The sequence below is a fragment of the Symphalangus syndactylus genome, chromosome 13 (assembly GCF_028878055.3).
Source record: "Symphalangus syndactylus isolate Jambi chromosome 13, NHGRI_mSymSyn1-v2.1_pri, whole genome shotgun sequence".
Taxonomy (NCBI): Eukaryota; Metazoa; Chordata; class Mammalia; order Primates; family Hylobatidae; genus Symphalangus; species Symphalangus syndactylus.
The window spans coordinates 59958956-59981865 of NC_072435.2; the positions used below are offsets into that span (position 1 = coordinate 59958956).

At 40.2% G+C, this 22910-nt stretch overlaps 1 protein-coding gene across 7 annotated transcripts in view; it reads right to left on the minus strand.

The window, feature by feature from the left end:
* ZFP82 (ZFP82 zinc finger protein) overlaps positions 1–22910 on the minus strand; it is a 39149-nt gene that overhangs the window by 2504 nt on the left and 13735 nt on the right. For 2 of the 7 annotated variants that reach the window (XM_055239687.2, XM_063614147.1), the window contains exons 3-5: positions 22595–22721; positions 20595–20687; positions 7045–9176 (exon numbers count right to left, since the gene is read on the minus strand). In XM_055239687.2, the coding sequence (XP_055095662.1) occupies positions 7807–9176; positions 20595–20687; positions 22595–22721 (1590 nt within the window). In that variant the 3' untranslated portion in view covers positions 7045–7806. Of the gene's footprint in view, positions 1–7044; positions 9177–20594; positions 20691–22594; positions 22722–22910 lie in introns of those variants that run through there. The other 5 variants (XM_055239684.2, XM_055239686.2, XM_055239688.2 and 2 more) reach the window with 3 other exon arrangements.

Consider the following 22910-nt stretch of genomic DNA (forward strand, 5'->3'; position numbering starts at 1 on the left):
CTTTGGGAGGCCGAGGCGGGCGGATCACGAGGTCAGGAGATCGAGACCATCCTGGCTAACACGGTGAAACCCCGTCTCTACTAAAAATACAAAAAATTAGCCGGGCGTGTTGGCGGGCGCCTGTAGTCCCAGCTACTCGGGAGGCTGAGGCAGGAGAATGGCGTGAACCCGGGAGGCGGAGCTTGCAGTGAGCCGAGATCGCGCCACTGCACTCCAGCCTGGGCAACAGAGCAAGACTCTGTCTCAAAAAAAAAAATAAAAAAAAATAAAAAAAATAAAGGGTGATTCTAGTGAGGGCTCAGAAGAGCTGTATGGAAAGTCTGAAACTTTTTAGAGATTACTTCAGTGGTTGTGATCAGAATGTTGATAAATATAGGGATGGCAAAGGCAATTCTGATGAGGTCTCACCTGGAAATGAGAAACAAGGTATTGGAAACTGGAATAAAGGCCATCCTTTTTAGAAATTAACAAAGAATTTGGCTGAATTTGTGTCCATGCCGTGGGCTTTATCGGAAGGCAGAATTTAAGAGCAATGAACTAGTATCTGGTGGAAGAAATTTCTAAGCAAAATACTGAAAGAGCTACATGGCTTCTTTTAACTGCATATAGTAAGATGTGAGAGGTAGAAATGATTTAAAGATAAAACATAAGTAAAAGGAAGGCAGAACAAAAAGATATGGAAAATTTGCAGCCTGGCCATTTATGAAGTGAAAAGGTGCGTTTAGGAGCGCAAATCAAGGTTGTATCCCCAGAGACTGCTGAAAAGATTAGTATGAATAGAAGGAAGCCAGGAGCTATCAAGACAGTGGGAGAATGACCCCGAAGGCATTCTGGTGCTCTTTGAGCCTGCCCCTTCCATCACAGACAGCATTCACTGGCTTGTGCTGCCTTATGACTCTGCTTCCCACATGTCAGTAGAGTGCCCTTGGCGGCCCCAGCCATTGGTTCCTGCTGGCTCAGGTGTGGCTCAACCTGCCACTGGGCATAAGCTGTAAGCTTGTGGTGGCAGCGTCCATGTGGCGCTAATTTGGCAGGAGTGCAGAATGCAAGAGTCATGGGGGCATGGCTTCCTTCACTTAGATTTCAAAGGATGCCTTGGGTAGCCTGGGAGCCCAGTCAGATTTGTCCATGAGCAGAACCACTGCAGAGTCCCCACTAGGACAGTGCCTAATGGAGTGAGGCCATCCCCAAGACCCCAGAACTGAAAACCTACCAGTGTGAAACTCCAACCTGTGACAGATGCTCTGTGGCATAAGCCCAGCAAAGCCATGGGGGCAAGGCTGTCTGAGAACCAGCCCCCACCCCAGTGTGTCCAAGTAGGTAACAGAGTTAAGGAAGAGTCTTCTGGAGCCTTAAGAGTTAATGTTGTTTGGCTGGGTGCAGTGGCTCGCGCCTGTAATCCCAGCACTTTGGAGGCCGAGGAGGGTGGATCACCTGAGGTCAGGAGTTCAAGACCAGCCTGGCCAACATGGTGAAACCCCATCTCTACTAAAAATACAAAAATTAACGGCCGGGCGCGGTGGCTCACGCTTGTAATCCCAGCACTTTGGGAGGCCGAGGCGGGCAGATCACTAGGTCAGGAGATCGAGACCATGCTGAAACCCCGTATCTACTAAAAATACAAAAAAAATTAGCCGGGCGTGATGGCGGGCGCCTGTAGTCTCAGCTACCAGAGAGGCTGAGGCAGGAGAATGGCGTGATCCCGGGAGGCGGAGCTTGCAGTGAGCAGTGAGCCGAGATTGCGCCACTGCACTCCAGCCTGGGCGACAGAGCGAGACTCCGTCTCAAAAAAAAAAAAAAAAAAAAACAAAAATTAGCTGGGCATGGTGGCAGTTGCGTGTAATTCCAGCTACTCGGGAGGCTGAGGCAGGAGAATCGCTTGAACCTGGAGACAGAGGTTGCAGTGGGCCTAGATCACGCCATTGCACTCCAGCCTGGGTGACAGAGCGAGACTCCATTTCAAAATAAGAGTTAATGTTGTTTGCACTGTTGGGTTTTGGACTTACTTGGGACCAGTTATCCCCTTTTTCTTCCCTATTTCTTTCAGAATAGGAATGTCTAGGCTATGCCTGTCCCACTGTTGTGTTTTGGGAGTAAATATCTTGCTTGATTTCACAGACTAACAGCTGGAGGAAAATTTGCCTCAGAATAAATCATGCCTTGTCTCACAATAGCTGATCTAGATGAGATTGAACTTCTGAGTATGTGCTGGAAAGAGTTAAGACTTTGGGGCAATTAGAATGGAGTGTGTGTATTTTGCATGTGAGAAAAACATGAATTTGGGAGGCCAGAGAAGGCACACTATAGTTTGAATGTGTCCCCCAGTGCTCACCCCCAAGTTTTAGGGAGAAACTTGATCTCCAATGCAACAGTATTAAGAGGTGGGACTTTTAAGAAGTGATTGGGCCATGAGGACTCTGCTTTCATGAATGGATTAATGCCGTTATCACAGGAGTGGGTTCCTTATCAAAAGATGAGTTGGGCTCCCTCGTGCGCTTTTTCTCTCTCATCCTCTCTGCCCTTCTGCCATAAGATGATGCAGCAATCAGTTGGGCTCCCTCTTGCCCTCTCTGTCCTTCTACCATAAGATGACGCAGCAAGAAGGTCCTTATCAGATGCCAGCCCCTTAATCTTGGAATTCCTACCCTTCAGAACTGCGTGCCAATCTGTTCGTTGTAAATTACCCAGTCTGTGGTATTCTTTCCTTTTTCTTGAGACGGAGTTTCGCTCCTGTTGCCCAGGCTGGAGTGCAATGGTGCAATCTCAGCTCACTGCAACCTCCACTTCCCAGGTTCAAGCAATTCTTTCTCAGCCTCCCAAGTAGCTGGGATTACAGGCATGTGCCACCACACCTGGCTAATTTTGTATTTTTAGTAGAGATGGGGTTTCGCCACGTTGGCCAGGCTGGTCTCAAACTCCTAACCTCAAGTGATCCACCAGCCTCAGCCTCCCAAAGTGCTGGGATTCCAAGAGTGAGCCATCACACCCAGCCAGTATTCTTTTATAGGAACACAAAACAGACTAAGAAGAAAGGTAATAATTTTTGTGTTGAATTCCTATTTTTATATGTATTGTTCATTCCTTTTGTAAAGTCAATGAAACTAAGATAAATGAGAATAGAAACCATCTAAAAGATACTGTGACTGAATCATGTCATTTTTTATAACATTGTTGCATTGTTCAAGTCAGGAAACCTAAAATCTGGATACATATTTAAATGAGAACAGGCCAGGCCCCAGGGTATTCATAGTAAATCATTTTATGTTTTATAATTGTTTTAATAGACCATTGAGTTCAATTTATTGATTTTTTTTTGCGAATGTTTGCATGTATCTTAAGTAAAATTAGCCCACATTTTGCTTTTTAGGAGGTATTTATCCTCATCTAATTTTATATTGGGATATTTGCCTTATATAATGATCTAGTAAAGTTTTGTTATGGGTTATATATTCTTTAAAGCTTTTTAGTGCCTGTAAATCTATAGATTCTAGTTTTAAAAAAACAAGATTGTAACTGTACATTTTCCCCTTTATTTATGGATTAGTTCAGGGTTTTTTTTTGGTATCTGGAGTCAACTTTGATCATTTAGGTTTCTCTAGATTGAAACATATTGAAATATATGTATATAGTAATACTGAAACATTGAAATATATGTATAAATATATGTATATAGTAATATGTAACTTAAATTTTTAAAAAAATCTCCTTATCATGTAGCTATTTCACTTTTTCCATACATAAAGCTGTGAGTCATGTTTTTCCCTTAATAACTGCCAATTCTATATTAATGTTCTTTTCTAAGAGAATATCCTTAGTCTGTTATTTTATTAACTATTCCATTAATTTATTTGATCATATAAACTACTTGCAGTTATTCACCTTAGTTTTTAAAAATTTCTGGCTTAAGTTAATCCTTATTTTTTCCCATAAATTGCCTGTTATGTGACAGGCACTGTAGGTGTGTGAACAGAATGGTGAACAAGACAAATACTTATTTCTCAATCCAGATGTTCTAAATGCATTGCTTTAAATTTTCTACCAAGTAGAGCTTTGGTTGGTGATTTCCCCCAAGTTATCTGTAGGCAACATGTGATCATTCATCACTAAATAGTCTACAATTTCAGACTTTTCTTTTTTTTTTTTTTTTTTTGAGATGGAGTCTCACTCTGTTGCCAGGCTGGAGTGCAGTAGTGTGATCTCAGCTCACTGCAACCTCCGCCTCCTGGGTTCAAGCGATTCTCCTGCCTCAGCCTCCCGAGTAGCTGGGACTACATGCGTGCCACCATGTCCAGCTAATTTTTGTATTTTCAGTAGAGACAGAGTTTCACCATGTTAGCCGGGATGGTCTTGATCTCCTGGCCTCAAATGATCCACCCACCTTGGCCTCCCAAAGTACTGCGATTACAGGCATGAGCCACCACGCCTGGCCCAAACTTGATTTTCTACTTTAAAAAACTTTATTATGGAAAATTTAAAATATATGTAATGATAGTAAGAACAGCACAATGAACCCTGTGTACCAAATGATCCAGATTAAACATTTACCAACATTTTGCTAATCTTGTTTCATCTATCCCTCCCACCTTTTGTTTTTAAGTATTTAAAAGTAAATCACAGGCATAACATTTCAGCCTTAAATACCTCAGTATGAATCTCCAACACTTAAGGACTCACACACATATACCCATAATGCCATAGTCATGCCTAACATATGAACAATAAATTATTTTGTATCATTTAGTAACCAACCCATGTTTACATTTGTACAATATGTAGGGACATTTTATTCCTTCAAATCTTGTATTGACTATGTTTTCTTTATTTGCTGTATTCCTGATGCTCTGGCCACTTGGGGCCTTGATCCTGGAGAGACTGCCCCTCCCAGGGCAAGCTAATGCGTAGAAGATAAATTCCACTGCAAGCATGCCTTTCATATACAAACCAACCTATCCAGAGCCCATACTCCCAACTATCTCCTTTATCAAACTCTCATACACCAATTCAATATTTCCCTGCCCTAACTGGACAACTAGGAATCACCCCTAGAGCCCAGAGACCAACAAAACTACTCAAACTATCCAATCCTAAGCTTACCAGCGTGCCTACTCCTGCCTTGTCCATTCCTTCCCATGAAAACCCCCAATAAAAGCTCTGGGCCATGCTCTGCCGTCACCGCCTCTGCCTCCTGATACACCCGGGTGCTTCTTTACGTGACCCTGCATGCCATGCCATGCCTCCCGTTTCTGGGATCTGAGTATATTTCCTTCATGACAATCATTTCCATGTCTGCCTGTCTCACCATGATTGATTAAAACAAATCCCAAGTGCATTTTAACACAAGGATCCTAAAATGCTCCATACACTGTATTTGAAGGATACATTTCTTAAGTCTCCTTTAACGTGCAGGATTCCATTTTTGTCTTTTTTTTTTTTTTTTTTTTTGATATGTATTGGTTAAAAAAACTAGGCCATTACTTCTGCAGAATTTCCCAAATTGTGCATTTGGTTGTTTGTTCTTTGTGTTGTTAATTTGTTCTTTTATTCCCCATGTTTCCTGTAAACTGGTAATTAGGTTTGGAGACTAACTTGTACTTCTCAGTTTTGGGGGGACCAAGAAAACTTCACAGGTGTCCACTGTGTGTATCCATTTCATCACATCAAGTTCATCTGGCTGATCTCATTTAGAGATGTTAATGTAGATTACTGTCCTGTCATTCTGCTCCACGCATTATAAGCTTCCTATCCATTTTCCACCTGATGGTCTTCGCATCCATTGCTATCACCACGAAAATCCATGATTTTGTAAAATTAGAGTGTAGTTTTCAAATTCTATCATTCATTTGACCTTTGTTTTGTTTTTTTTTTTTGAGATGGAGTCTCGCTCTGTCGCCCAGGCTGGAGTGCAGTGGCGCGATCTCGGCTCACTGCAAGCTCCGCCTCCCAGGTTCAAGCCATTCTCCTGCCTCAGCCTCCTGAGTAGCTGGGACTACAGGCTCCCGCCACCATGCCTGACTAATTTTTTGTATTTTTAGTAGAGATGGGGTTTCAATGTGTTAGCCAGGATAGTCTCGATCTCCTGACCTCGTGATCCACCTGCCTCGGCCTCCCAAAGTGCTCGGATTACAGGCATGAGCCACCGCGCCTGGCCTCCTTTGACCTTTTAACCAGTTAGAATTCTCTAATAATAAACAACTTTCCTTCACCAACTTTTGGTTGTCTTGAAATACAGTTTGTAAAGGATAGGCAAGGTAAATATTCCATTCTTTTCCTTTATTTGTTAATAATGCTCTAGTATGCTCCATAACTAATCAATGCATTAGGTTCAGAAAAAAAAAATCTCAAAGGTTGGAGTGGTCATGATAAAAGGACATAGGAGAGAATTTAAGGGGATTGCCTCAAAATGCTAAATTGTCAATTTAACATTTTTAAAAAACTACAATGAAGTAATTTAAAAAATTAATGGGGCTTTATAATACAGGTGATTTTTAATTTCCAAAGTTTCATGTTATCCTTTGTCAATTTTTAATATTGACTGGGGCCAGAGAATGCTGATTGCAGATTTATTTTTTTTTGAGACAGGGTCTTGCTCTGTCACTCAAGCTAGAATGCAGTGGTACAATCACATCTCACTGAAGCCTCAACTCTTGGGTTCAAATGATCCTCCCACCTCAGCCTCCCGAGTAGCTAGGACTACAGGCATGCACCACTATGCCCAGCTAATTTTTAAAGTTTTTTGGTAGAGACAGGGTCTCACCATGTTGCCCAGGCTGGTCTCGAACTTCTGGCCTCAAGCAATCGTCCTTACTTGGCCTCCCAAAGTGCTGGATTTACAGGCATGGGCCACCTCACCTGGTCTAGGATATCTTTTAATGAACAAACTGGAAAGAAATTCTTTACTTTCAATATTTTAACGAGAATAAGATATCTCAAGTTCAATGAAGGTTAAATGTTGGTGGAAGGCATTTCTATATTCATTATGCCCATAGCCTTTAGTATGAATTATCTAAAAAGAAATATTAAGTATGATAATAAAAGAAAGTTTAGTGGCTTAAAACAACAACCATTTTATTATAGCTCATGTTTTTGTAGGTCAGAAATTTGGGCAGGGGCTCAGCTGGTCAATTCTTCCATTCTACATGGCATCAGTTCAGGTTACCAAGTCACTCACTGGCATTTAGCTGGTGGCTGGTCTGGTGGATCCAAAATTTCACTCAAATGTCTGGTATCTTGGTGGATGTCAAGAACACAGGGTTCAGCAGGTGCCTCTCCCTCTCTACATAGTTTCAGGGCCTCTTCATGTGGTCTCTTCAGCAAAGTGCCAGACTTTGTAACAAGACAGTTCTCTCATTTCATGAGATGAAGTAACCCTACCAGTAAAGTCTGAGTCAAGAAACCAGCACAGCAGTACGTCTACCATATTCTACTGGGCGAAGCAGTCAGAGTCTGCCTGTATACAACAGAGGGATGTAAATTCCACCTCTTGATTGAAAGAGTGTCAAATTGCTGCACTCTTATATGACCATGTCATAAATTAACAAACTATAACACAGAGCAGTTAAGCGTCTTGTCCAGTATGACACAAAGTGATGGGATAGGGATGACGGTAAATGTCTTTCACATTCTTGTAACAGGATTAGTTTTTAGAACAAATGTGCTGAAGTTTCAGGTTTGAGTGATGATGGAATACAATACATTAGCACACTCTTTTAATGGTATAAAACCTCTAATGCCAAGTCAGTTGCATGTATGGAGCAAAAGTACTACATTCATAGAATGTTCTATAACACAGAAGTTGAAAAGATTTTCTTAGATTTTTACATTATGAATTTTCAGATGATGAGTAAGGTGTGAATGTTGCCTAAAGGCCTTCTTACATTCCTTACATTCATAGGGTTTCTCACCAGAATGAATTCTCAGATGTTGAATAAGGGATGAATTAAGTCTAAAGGCCTTCCTACATTCCTTACACTCAAAGGGTTTTTCACCAGTATGAATGCTCTGATGTAGAGTAAGTTTTTGGCGCAATCTAAAGGCCTTGCCACATTCCTTACATTTATAAGGTTTCTCACCAATATGAATACTCTGATGCTGTGTGAGTTGTGAAAGTAGTCTGAAGGCCTTCCCGCATTCTTTACAGTCATAGGGCTTAACACCAATATGAATACTCTGATGTGAAATAAGTTGTGAGTAGCGACTAAAGGCTTTCCAGCATTCCTTACATTCGTAAGGTTTTTCACCAGTATGAATTCTGTGATGGAGAATAAGATGATAACCACGGCTAAAGGTCTTTCCACATTCCTTACATTCATAGGGTTTCTCACCAGTATGAATTCTCTGATGGAGTGTTAGTTGTTGTCGCACTCTAAAGGCCTTCCCGCATTCCTTACATTCATAGGGTTTCTCACCAGTATGAAGTTTGTGATGTACTCTAAGACCAGAGCCACACAAAAAGGCCTTCCCACATTCTTTGCATTCATAGAGCCTGTCAGCACTATTAAGCTTCTGATGCCGAGTGAGGTGTGCGTACTGTCTAAAAGCCTTTCCACACTCTTTACACACATAGGGTTTCTCACCAGTATGAATCCTCTGATGCAGAGTAAGTTGTCCTCGTACCCTAAAAGCCTTCCCACATTCTTTACATTCATAGGGCTTCTCACCAATATGCATTTTCTGATGTACTCTAAGATCTGCACCACATATGAAAGCTTCCCCACATTCCTTACATTCATAGAGTTTTTCACCAGAATGAAGTCTCTGATGTCGAGTAAGGTGTGCAGTCTGTCTGAAGGCCATCCCACATTCCTTACATTCATAGGGTTTTTCACCAGTATGAATTCTGTGATGAAAAGTAAGCTGTTGGCGCACTCTGAACGCCTTCCCACATTCCTTACATTCATAGGGTTTATCGACAAAATGAAGTCTCTGATGTGGAGTAACAGATGTGTATTTCTGGTAAGAGGACGCCTTTTCAGATGGCATTTTCACACTACTGAAGTATCCTTCTTGAGGTCTCTCCTGTCCTTCAATTTTTCCTGTGGATTCCCAATCATTTTTTAAAATGAGACCCTTAAGGCCATGGTTTTTAATTCTTTCCATTATCTTCCACTGGGATAAATTTATTTCATAAATGTCATTTTCTAAAGATAACTTCTTGGTCTCATACTTGGTCTCCAAATCTAAAATAAAACAAGAAAGCAAATACATGCTGTTTTCTTTTACTAAAAGAAGCAACATTTCTAATGTAGAAATAAAAGACAACAAAAGTAATCCTCAACCAAACTCTAAAATATTGTTATACAATTTGGAAAGAAAAAAAAAAAAGCCAAAGGGAACATCAGGAAAAATGAGAGTTCATACAAAATAGCAAGACTGGTGATTAAGTAAACATTTTAAGTCAGTGGTTCTCATATTGAGGTGTGGATCAGAATCACCACATAGCTTGTTACTAACACTGAGGTTTAGACACCACCCAAACCACCTGGATCAGACTCTGCAGTCCTGGAAGGATATTTAATATTCTCTACATGATAATTCTGATGAAGATGAGAGGTTGAGAATCTACACTTAAATTTTTTTCATCTTTCTTCATTCTTAGAATCCAGTCAAGCTCACTGTGGTTAAGAAGGCCTCTGCTTACCTACATCATATGATCTGAAACCAGTGTCCCCTTTACTGCTCCCTGAAAAGGCCTCCTTGCAGACCTCACACGTCCTAACTTACTTCCATCTCTTAGGACTCTTCACAGTCTGTTCTATCTCCCACAAATCTCCTGATTGGGCTCTTTGCATGGCTGGCTCCTTTCATCCTGAGATCTTAGATTAAAAGTCAGTTCCTTTATGGTTGACCCTATTGATAGTACCTAAATCCATGTTGCTATTCTCCATTCCTTGCCTTTATAACAGCTCTCAATTTAAAAATTATGTATTTATTAACTTCTCCAATTGTTATACTGCATATTCTTACCTATAAACCTCCTCAAGGACAGAAACAATCACTAGTTAACTCTACATTAAGTAATAAATGCTAAGCATATAATAGGTTTTACTCATTTAATTCCCATAGCTACATACTTGTTCTAAATATATCTCTCTGCCTCTAGTCTCTCATGCCTTACTACAATGATTAAATATTCTCTTTATTCATTCAGGGTAGCCCAGCTAAATACAAGAATGGAAATAGGTGGCTGTATATTCCTATGCATCCGCCGCTGCTTATGCCCTTACCTATGCAGTGCACTGCCCATTTGCCCCTTCACATAGCTATGGGTAACTTTTTCTTTGTCTGTACACCGCAGCAAAGGTATTGAGGAGTTCTACCTACTCAATCTCCCCTTCAACTTATTCTATTACTCATTCATTTGACAAATGTTCAACTGGTTTTGTTCTTTCCTCCCATTGCTCAGGTTTTCTCCTTTCCATTCCCTCATAGTCAAGGCCATTCCTGTTTTTTTAGGCAATGTGCATCAGTGATTTTGCAGACAGGAAAACACGTCTATTATCTTATTGAAGTTCTTATGAAATTCATGGCACAAAAAAGATAGGATATGCTTGTAACTCAGAAATGTGGAAAAAGGTAATCTTCATGTTCAAATGTTGCAGTCATCTGAATGTGAAGGACTTGCTAACAAAAGTCATGTTAGATGTAGACCAGAGGACGGCAAGCCAGCAACAGGAACAGCCAGAGGAAAATCTACATGCTGAATGAGTTGTGTATGAGAGAGAAACAGGATGAGGTTTTCGATTATGACAAGGTGGTCTCTATTAAAAACTTGAAATCTAGACATACAACTAGGAGTTAGCAAAAAAAAAAGGTTGAAATTATATAGACATTTTCTACTAAAACTGGAAATTAATAACAAAATTAAAAGAAACAAAAGTAAAATCTACCTGAAAATTCAAGTCTATATTAAATAACTCTTAGGTCAATAGGAAAATAAGATCTGAAACAATATTTTTGGTTTTTGCTTGGTTGTTTGTTTTTTGAGACAGAGTCTCACTCTGCCACCCAGGCTGGAGTGCAGTGGTGTGACCTCAGCTCACTGCAGCCTCTGCCTCCTGGGTTCAAGCGATTCTCCTGCCTCAGCCTCCCGAGTAGCTGGGATTATAGGCATGTGCCACCACGCCTGGCTATTTTTTTTTTTTTTTTTTTTGTATTTTTAGTAGAGACAGGGTTTCACCATGTTGGCCAGGCTAGTCTCAAACTCCTGACCTCAAGTGATCCTCCCACCTCTGCCTTCCAAAGTGCTAGGATTACAGGCATGAGCCAGGCCACTTGGATGTATTTTTGTTTTTTTGAAAATAATGGGAGGCCAGGTGTGGTGGCTCACACCTGTAATCCCAGCACTTGAGGAGGCCAAGGCAGGAGGATTTCTTCAGCCCAGGAGTTCAAAACCAGTCAGGGCAACATGGCAAGACTTCATCTCTAAAAAAAAATAAATTGGCCGGGTGAAGTGGCTCACACATATAATCCCAGCACTTTGGGAGGCCGAGATGGGCGGATCACGAGGTCAGGAGATTGAGACCATCCTGGCTAGCACGGTGAAACCCCATCTCTACTAAAAATACACACACACACACAAAAATTAGCTGGGCGTGGTGGCAGGCGCCTGTAGTCCCAGCTACTTGGGAGGCTGAGGCAGGAGAATGACGTGAACCTGGGAGGCGAAGCTTGCAGTGAGCTGAGATTGCGCCACTGCACTCCAGCCTGGGTGAAAGAGCGAGACTCCATCTGAAAAAAAAATACACAAATAAATAAAGTAATTAAAAAATTAGCTGGGCATGGTAGTGTGTGCTACAGTCCCAGCTACTTGGGAGACTAAGGTAGGAGAAGTGCTTGAGCCCAGGAGGTCAAGGCTGCAGTGAGCTCTGTCTATCCCACTGCACTCTAGGTTGGGTGACAGAACAAGACTCTTTCTTTAAAAAAAAAAAAAAAAAATTAAGCCTACATTTTGAAAACCTGCATATAAGTGTCTATAAAACATAACCATAGTGCTTATAAGAAAATTTACAAACTAAAATACAGCAATAAAAGTGAAAAACATCATTAAAAGTCTCATTCAAAAAAAGAAAATAAAGCTGAAGCAAAGCAAAAGAAAAATATTAACCGATATAAAAGCAGAATTAATTAGAATACAGAAATAGAAGTAATAAAGCATAAACCAATTTTTTTATTTTTGAGATGGAGTTGTGCTCTTGTTGCCCAGGCTGCAGTGCAGTGGCACGATCTTGGATCGCTGCAACCTCTGCCTCCCGGGTTCAAGCAATCCTCCTGCCTCAGCCTCCTGAGTAGCTGGGATTACAGGCACACGCCACCACGCCCAGCTAATTTTTTGTATTTTTACTAGAGACGGGTTTCATCATGTTGGCCAGGCTGGTCTCAAACTCCTGACCTCAGGTGATCCACCACCTTGGCCTCCTTCAAAGTGCAGGGATTACAGGCGTGAGCCACCACGCCTGGCCTCATAAACCAATTTTTAATCAACAAAATGTAAACCATAGTTAAGATAATGAAAACAGCAAGAAAGCACAGACATAGAAATAAGAAAGAATAAACTGAAAATGATCATGAATACAGAGGACAGATGACTATGCTAATAAATGGATAATTTGTTGTTTTTTTGGTTTTTTTTTTTTTGAGACGGAGTCTCACTCTGTCACCCAGGCTAGAGTGCAGTGGCGTAATCTCGGCTTACTGCAACCTGCACCTCCACCCGCTGGCCCCCCACCATGCCCCACCACCTTCAAGCGATTCTCCTGCCTCAGCCTCCCAAGTAGCTGGGATTACAAGCACACGCCACCACACCCGGCTAAATTTTGTATTTTTAGTAGAGACAGGATTTCACCATCTTGGCCAGGCTGGTCTTGAACTCCTGACCTTGTGATCCACCCGCCTTAGACTCCCAAAGTGCTGGGATTACAGGCATGAGCCATCGTGCCCAGCCTAAAATGGATAATTTTTTAGAAAAATATAATTTATCAAAACTGATCATGGAAGAGATAGATGTTAATAAAATGTTTATATAGATCGATTCCCATAGAGCAAATAGAGAATGTGATCAGACTTACCATCCCTTTTCCCAAGAATAAAGCTTTACAAAACTTATTTAAGCTTTAAAGACAGGCTATCAAAATTCTTTTTCAACTAAGAAGAATCAGGACTTCCAAACTGTTTTCATAAAGTGATACTGATATAAAGATCGCTAACAAAAAGAAAACTACACACCAATTTTCTGAACACTGAGGAAAAAATTCTAAATATCTAATAAAACAGCACATTGAAAGACCCAAGGGGTTTTTATTACAAGAATGTTTTAGGCCGGGCGCAGTGGCTCACACCTGTAATCCCAACACTTTGGGAGGCCAAGGTGGGTGGATCACGAGGTCAGGAGTTCAAGACCTGCCTGGCCAATATTGTGAAACCCTGTCTCTATTAAAAATACAAAAGTTAGCAGGGTGTGGTGGCGCATGCTTGTAGTCCCAGCTACTTGGGAGGCTGAGGTAGAAGAATCACTTGAACCCAGGAGGCAGAAGTTGCAATGAGCCAAGATCACACCACTGCACTCCAGCCTGGGCAACAAGAGCAAAAACTCCATCTCAAAAAAAAAAAAAAAAGAATGTTTCAATGGTTCAACATGGGGAAATCTATTAAGACAATTCAATATACCATCAGAGTGAAGGAGAAAAAAAAATCACACAATCAATTCCATAGATGCTGAAAAGGTAACTAAAAAAAAGACTAGAACTGTTCCTGAATTTGTTTTCCCAAGAAACAGCGTCTCCCTCTGTCACCAAGGCTGGAGTGCAGTGGTGCAATCACAGCTCACTGCCGCCTCTAACTCATGGGCTCAAGCAATCCTCCCGCTTCATGTTCCTGATTTTTTTTAAAAAAGCTCAGTGAAACAGTAATGATACTTCCCTAAATGATAAAGTATATATTATCTTACGAAAAAGGCAGCTTGCCTAACATTACCACTATTATTAATGATGTAGTATTAGAGTTATTAGTCAACATAATTAAAAAATCAGAAAACAATATCAGAGGTAGAAGAATTAGAGGTAAAACTCTATTTCCAAAGGATATGCCTGTCTAATTGGAAAACTCAAAGGTTTAAATATTATAAATGGCAACAAAATTTAGAAAGGTAGCAGGATATAAAATCAAAATACAAACAACAATATCCTTTGAATATACATTTAACAATAAAATATGAGGGGAAAGATCTCATTCATAATACTTACAAAAATTGAAAATATATGGATAACCTTTATGAGGAAAACTTCGAAACACTCACGAAGTATTTAGCATTGGGTATATTGAAGAAATTATATACCAAATCACAAGGAAGAGATTCCTGCATAGAAGCTAAGGGTGCCCCACCAAGGGTGGTCATACTAAGAAGTTGCTGAGCAAGAAGCAGGTGTGGAGACAGTGGCAAAACACAGGGTAACTGCTGTGTTCAAAGTGGTCAGATAAACTTAACCCTCAGGTTACCTCTCCAAGGCCAGACAGCAACTACTACTGTTTACCTCCAGAGGAGGCAACAGACAAGAGGTTAGGGTATCAGAGACAGGTCAGTGGCTGGTCATGTCCTGGGGATACAGCCATAGTCGCAGGCCCAGGTGACAAAGCACCCCAACTCACAAGAGGCAACTATGTTTGTTCCAAACAAATCTAGGCGCGTTTCACTTTTTTCCTGAAAGTATCTAATTTAATTTAATAAATGTTAAATAAATTCATGAGTGTAAACTCACGAATAACAATGAGAAAACAACTGATTCTATGAAAACAAAATTGAACATTTTGGAAAACTGGTGATAAATACAGATTGCTAAAAATCTCAGTTGTCGAAAATTAAGTGTGGGAAATACAATAGTAAAAAATAAAAGAAAACATAACAATCAAGACATATTCTATACTCATACTGCAAGTTTGGTTCCTATTCTACTTTAAAAATAAATAAAACTGGAAATAATAGACTTCATATTATGTGTGTGATTTAGATGAAAAATGAAATACAATGAGACAATGGAAAGGAAGACTTGGACACTATCAAAAGTACTGGCAAACAGACATACATTTGAATGTTCTAAGTTAAAATAATACTTTTATGGTATGTACATAAAATATACGACCCATTTTTTGATGACTAACAGACCTATTACCAGTCCTAAATCTGTTGGATCAAAGCATTTCTAGTCTATTAAACACTTCTGATGAGAATGTAGAAAAGTCCTTTCTTTGATCATGTAAAAATATATAAATATAAAAAATCATAAATGTGATTCCTCTTTGCAGAGAACCACCTTTAATTAAACAGAAAATGTCATATAAATCACTTAGACTTACTCTATTTGGGCACTGTATCAACCATCTTACTTTGTTGATACAAGAAGTTCTAGGATATAGAAGATTTGGTTCCAGGGAAGTCCTATTTGCATTTCAACACAGGGATAATGTACAAAGATCTGAAAATAGTAAAACCCGACATCTAAGGAACTGTACTTCGGAGAATCAATTTTAATCACATCCTGAATAAGCCCATACTGAATGCTAATAATATTCCATTAATGCTCTCACATTCTATTGATCTTCTTTCTTATTTCACTGAGAAAACAGCAACAGAAGAATATGCTGTCTTCTCTCCACCATCCTGAGCAACCTACCTGTACGCATAACTACACTGTTTTCCCTTTTATTCCCCCTTACTCACTGGATCCTCTCCCACTCCAGTCTCGAGGACACTGCTCCCACAATTATGCCCTTTCTCTATTGCACTGATTTCCTCCACCGATAGAATCATTCCCATGAGCACACAAACATGTCCTGTCATAAAATACACTGCTTTTTAACCCATATCCCCAGTGTAACTGCCAACCCTATTTCCCAGCTTCATACATAATTCCTCCAAAGAGTTGTCTTATACTCATTCTCGTTACTGCCTCACCAACCCTTCTCTCATCAAGTAACTCCACTCGGGCTTTCATCCTGACTCCATTGAAAATCTTTCTTGACAAGCTTACCAGGATACTCCATCTTGCTAGAACCTGGGGTCAATTCTCAGTCCTATTCTCTACTCCCTCCATGGTGAAACATTTCCTTTATTTTTATTTTATCTCAATGGCTGCTCCTTCTTTATCTCTTTTGTTGTCCTCTTTCTCTCTTTTAAAGGTCTACAAGGTGGAGTGACCCATGAGTCAGTTCTCAGGCCACTTCTCCTTATCTGCTTCATTTTACCTACCTGCCTGCCTTCCCTAGTTGGTCACATCCAGACCCATGAATGTAAATTCCAACCATAAAGACAGCCAAACATAAACCAGGCTGTAATCGCTCCGAGTTCTGGGTGTACATATTCAACTGCCTACGTAACATCTCAAACTGGACAGATAATAATCATCTCAAACTTAAAATAGCTTAAACAGAAACTCTTAGTGTCAACTTTCCAACTTGCTCTTCCTATCTTCCTCACTTCAGTAAATCTGCTTCTATTCACCCAGCTGTTTCAGCCAACACCTATTTCTTCTCCTTTTATATCACTCCTTCCCACTTAGTTCACTTATAATCCTATCAGCATGTTCTTTTGACAGCGCTTTCATACACATCATGAGCCTAACAGCTTCTTACTACTTCCTAACAATGCCATTCTTATCCAAACCACCACCCTGTCTAACTCAACAACTGAAACTGCCTCAGTATCGGTGCTTCCTGCTTTTGCACTCAACTGGAGAAATCATTTTAGAATATAAGCAACCTGTGGCTTTCAATTTCTCTTAGTGATTACATTACCGGGTCCTTGCCTAACTCTGATCTCAACTTCTTACTTTCCCTTTCCCTGCTCTGACCATAATGGCCGTCTTTGTTATTCCTCAGACTAGCAAGGCTAACGCCCCACTCAGACCTTTTCTATCAGCTCATAATGCTCTTTTCCCAGAAAATGACATGTCTTGAGCCCTTACTTCATGTCTCTTCTCAAATATCACCTCAAGAAAGTCATTTGTCCACTTTTCTGAAGGCATGTTATTTATACTTTAATCAAACTTTCTTAAAGGAAGAATAGAAAAGAAAGAAAAAAAAATACATGGTCTTGTTTAAGATGTCTAACTCTGAGCCAACAGTTATTATTTTGGCTAAATGCTTCCTGACTAAATGGATATTTTCTTATTCACTTGGAATCTCTGCATTACATTTTGAGTATTAATAATTGTAAATGTCATTTAATTACCTGAATGTGAATTTTAAAATAGATTAGGGGGCCGTGCACGGTGGCTCATGCCTGTAATCCCAGCACTTTGGGAGGCCGAGGTGGGCGGATCACGAGGTCAGGAGATCGAGACCATCCTGGCTAACACGGTGAAAACCCATCTCTACTAAAAATGCAAAAAAATTAGCCGGGCATGGTGGCGGGTGCCTGTAGTCCCAGCTACTTGGGAGGCTGAGGCAAGAGAATGGCGTGAACCCAGGAAGCGGAGCTTGAAGTGAGGTGAGATCGCGCCACTGCACTCCCCATCTCAAAAAAAAAAAAAAAAAAAAGATTAGGGATGAGAGAGAAAAAGCATGTTTTTCTTTCTTTTGGTAGAAGGTTAAGTCAGAAGATAGAACATTACAAACAGTGTAGGCACTGAAATGGTCCTATGGTTATAAAATAAGAACTAGTACTCTAAAATAAGTGTCCTCAGCCAGACCTGAATATACAGAGAACAAAATACAAAATTACAACATATGTCTCTGTATAAAAACATTTTTAAAGACCTTTTGTGGCCGGGTGTGGTGGCTCACACCTGTAATTCCAGTACTTTGGGAGGCCGAGATGGGCGGATCACGAGGTCAGGAGTTCAAGACCAGCCTGACCAACATGGTTAAACCCTATCTCTACTAAAAATATAAAAATTAGCCAGGCATGGCCAGGCACGGTGGCTCACGCCTGTAATCCCAGCACTTTGGGAGGCCGAGGCAGGCAGATCACGAGGTCAGGAGATTGAGGCCATCCTGGCTAACACGGTGAAATCCCATCTCTACTAAAAATACAAAAAAATTAGCCGGGCGTGGTGGCGGGCGCCTGTAGTCCCAGCTACTTGGGAGGCTGAGGCAAGAGAATGGCATGAACCCAGGAAGCGGAGCTTGAAGTGAGCTGAGATCGTGCCACTGCACTCCAGCCTGGGTGACAGAGCGAGACTCCGTCTCAAAACAAAAAACAATAACGACAACAAAAAAAATTATCCAGGCATGGTGGCGGGCACCTGTAATCCCAGCTGCTCAGGAGACTGAGTCAGGAGAATCGCTTGAACCTGGGAGGCAGAGGTTGCACTGAGCTGAAATCATGCCACTGCACTCCAGCCTAGGGAACAGAGTGAGACTCCGTCTCAAAAAAAAAAAAAATGGGCCGGGCGCAGTGGCTCACACCTGTAATCCCAGCACTTTGGGAGGCCGAGGTGGGTGGATCACGAGGTCAGGAGTTCAAGACCAGCCTGGCCAAGATGGTGAAACCCCATCTCTACAAAAAATTAGCCGGGTGTAGTGGCACACGCCCGTAATCCCAGCTACTCCGGAGGCTGAGGCAGAGAATTGCTTAAACCTGGAGGGGCAGAGGTTGCAGTTAGCCAAGATCACGCCACTGTACTCCAGCCTGGGCGACAGAGCGAGACTCCATCGTAAAAAAAAAAAAAAAAAAAAAAAAAAAACCTTTTGAAAAAACAAGAGCTACAAAGAGAGATGAAAACAGCACAGACAAGGTAAACAAAAGATCACGAGATCATTCTCTCTAGAGTCTATTATATTCATGTTTCTTCTTAATGTGAAGATAGATAGATACATAGAAAAAGCAAATAAGAATGATACTCTGTGAACTAGGAGCTATCTTCTAGAATAATTCATATGAAACTTTAGTTGCTGATAAAACATATATGATTATCATGTCAAGTATATCATTTTTGTAGTCTTTTATTTCCCTTTAATAATTTATGAGAAAAGTTGGGGGAAAAAAGACTTCTCTGATAACTAAAATAGTCTTCCCAACACACATCTCCATCCCCTTACTCTGCTTACTTTTCTTCATAGCACTCTCATTACCTGACATTGTATTTCCTATTTATTTATAGTTATTATGTTTCTCTTATTACAAGGTAAATTTCGTGGGGATGGAAACTTGATTGGTTGTTTACCACTGCACTGATAGTGTCTATGACAGTGCCCAGCTCCAAGGCCACCTATCTATTTATTAAAGACCGAAGTAAAAGTCCTAAACCCCGACAGACTGAAGGACCCTCTTTTGGCTAAAGACCCCCAAACTTTAAGTTCCTAGTCATGGCACATGGCAGGACAGAAGGCTGGTCACGACCCATTTGCTTCCAATCCCTTTCACCTTTCTGATCATTAGATTTTCTCAAAAGTCAGCTAGAGAAAATAAAAGGCTGAAAGACCCTTTTGCTTACTTCATCGGAACACTCTCCTACCACTCCACACTCCTGTTTTTATGATTCCAACATGACAGCTATTCCAGTCCATAGCTTCTTCTTGATAAACGACTTCCAGCCTTGGACTGGCTTTGACTGGTCTCCCAGGGATACACAGATCATGGACTTGTGTCCTACATTTACCTTTTTAATGCATAGGTCCTACTTATAATGCATTTAAATGTTACATCTTTACCCTAAAGTGGCCATAGGACTTATGTTAACCTAATATTCATGTACACAGTCTCTTTCCTGAGTATTCATAGCTCCTCCTGTAGCCTGTTGAATATGTATACTTGGCTAACATTCAGCATACATTTCTGTCTTACCCTCTCCCTCCCTCGAAATGCCCGTCTCTGGGCAGAAGCCTAGGCTACACTTCCCAGTCTATCAGAATAACCACCTTGCAGGCTGCAATCCTTTATGAAAAATGAAGCTCTGCTTTCCAAATGTATGAACTTTGTCATTCTTCAGCTGACACTATAAACGCAAAAGAGAGGCTGGCCACAGTGGCTCACATCTGTAATCTCAGCACTTTGGGAGGCTGAGGGGGGCAGATCACCTGAGGTCAGGAGTTCAAGACCAGCCTGGCCAACATGGCAAAACTCCATCGCTACTAACATGGTGAAACCCCGTCTCTACTAAAAATACAAAATTAGCCAGGCGTGGTGGCACGTGCCTGTAAACCCAGCTACTCAGGAGGCTGAGGCAGGAGAATTGCCTGAACCCAGGAGGCAGAGATTGCAGTGAGCCGAGATCGTGCCATTGCATTCCAGCCTGGGCAACAAGAGCGAAACTGCACCTCAGGAAAAAAAAAAAAAATGCAAAGAGGAAAGCAACTGAATCAAAATATACAATGGTTGTCAACAGTGAGCCAAAGAGAGCACCACCTTACCCCTCAGCTCCATTAAGGAGGAGGAAAACCAGAGAGAACAATAATAAAAAAGAAGAGTGGTAAATGGGACAAAGAAGTGCTTCTTTTAGTATCCCCCAGCTAAGACCTTAATTTGCTCCCCATGTTGAAGACCTTTCCTCCTTGGGCCACAGACCTTTCAAGAGGGCTTTCTAAACAACGTAAGGATGTGCCTCTTCCCCAATGATGTGGGGTTCCCTGTGGTGATGGCTTCTTCCTGCCCAACTAGCCCTCACCTGGATATTGTCTTCTTCCTTTCCTCACAACTTTCCAAGGCTCTTTTCCTTGCTCCAATAAGGAAATCACATCTGGTTTAGAAATGAAGCATCCTGCTTAGAAGAAAAGGAATATAAGGTACATGAAAATAAAAAATAAATCAAAATTACTTTGAATCAGTCTTGGTTAAAGTATATGTCAAAACAGTAATTAATAAGGCAAAACAAATAAGTGAAAGATGTTTTAAAAACATTTACATTAAGGTTACACAATAAATAGAGACTAGAGAGGGAATGAAAAAATCTTTTTAAAACCTATATTCATATAAGTGTTTCTTCTTCAGAGGCAATAGTGGTTGAGATGACAGACTGCTGGGTGCAAATCCTGCCTGAACCACATCCTAGTTGTGTGACCTTGGGCAAGTTACTTCTATGCTACTTTTTCCTTCCCTATAAAATAGGGATAATCATAGTACCTATCTTATATGATTATTGTTAAGATTATACTAATATATGTCTGTATCTAAACATTGCCTAGAGTATCTACCAAACACTATTTATATTTCATTAGCTATTGGTTATTGTTATTTCGCTGAGAGGAAAAATAAGTTTCCCGGGACATGTATTATTATTTCTTGGATATTCAAACAATGTTAAATTAAATGTAAAGTTCTTGGATTTTAACAGCTTTACTGCAATATAATTTATATAACATAAAACCTACCTGTTTTAAGTGTACAATTCAATGATTTTTAGTAAATTTACAGAGTTGTGCAAACATCACCATAATCCAAACTTAGAATATTTCCATCATCCCCCAAATATCCCTGCTGGTCACTGGCAGTCAATCCTCATTCCTACTCCCAGCCCCAGACAACCATTGATCTTCTTTTTGTCTCTATACATTTGCCTTTTCTGGGCATTTCATATAAATAGAATCATATAATATGTAATCTTTTGCATCTGACTTCTTCCACTTAGCATAGTGTTTTTGATATTCTTGCATGCTATAACATGTATCAGTAGTTTGTTCCTTCAATGAATATTCTATTGTATGACTATGCCACATTTTATTTATCCATTTATTTAGATACTGTGAATAATGCTGCTGTGAATACTTATACATCTTTGTATAGACACATGTTTTTATTTCTCTTGAGTAAACATTTAGGAGAAGAATTACAGGGTCATATCTATAGTATCTTACATTCCCACTGCAATGTATGAGGGTTCTAGTTTTTCCATATACTCACTAATAATTATTTTGTCTTTTGACTAATAATTGTATATATTTATAGGCTACAATGTGATGTTTTGATACATGTCATTGTGGAATTAGCAAATCAGGGTAATTAGCATATCCATCACCTCAAATATTTATCATTTCTTTTCTTTGTAGTGAGGACATTAAAAATACTCTCTTGTAGCTATTTTGGAATATACAATACACAATACATTATTATTAACTATACTCATCTTGCTGTGCAATAAAACACATGAACACAATTCTTAGATTTTTAATTTTCAATCATAAAAGTAGGTAAAATTGAATATGTTTATTAATGAAAGGAATGAGTTCTCTTGAATTGTAAATAAATGCTGTTGATCCATTTTACCACTACATAAATCATATGTATTATTTTGATAGAGCAAATTCAATAAACAGGATCTAGCTATTTCCCTTACAAATATACCAACAAGCAACAACACATCTAAAGCAATTCTGATTTCAAACACAAAGTGAAACTAGTTTTCTTTGACACTGGTGAGGCTACAAATCACAAAGATCTCAAATCCAGCCCCTTCATTATTAAGGAAGGCCCAAGGGCTACTTAAGGATGGGGAAGGTGAATGTGCTTAATGAAGGTGCTCACTTCCAATGAAATAAAGCTCAAAGTGTTCCCTTTAGAAAGTGGAGCAAAAATTAAGATAGCTTCCTAAAAGATACTCTTGAAATTTCCACAGGAAAAAGCTGACTTACAGAGAACAGAGTCTAAATTCCTAGAAGCAGATAACCTTACCCAGTGAGACCAAGTTGCTGTAGTTCTCCAACATCACATCTCTGTACAAGTCCTTCTGTTCCAAGTCCAGGTATTCCCACTCTTCTGGAGAGAAGTCTATGGATACATCACTGAACATCACTGATCGCTGAAATGACAAACCACACATTATAAATGAAATGGAAGAAAATGTATTTTAAGATAGAAGGAGAAAAGAGGGAAGAGATATTGCAGGAAGTGGATCATATGGCAAGAAAACAGGCTTGGGCTGGAAGCCTGCAACACAGTGAGTCAGGAAATGAGTGTGCCTGAAGCAGAGTGCCTGGGTTCCTGAAGG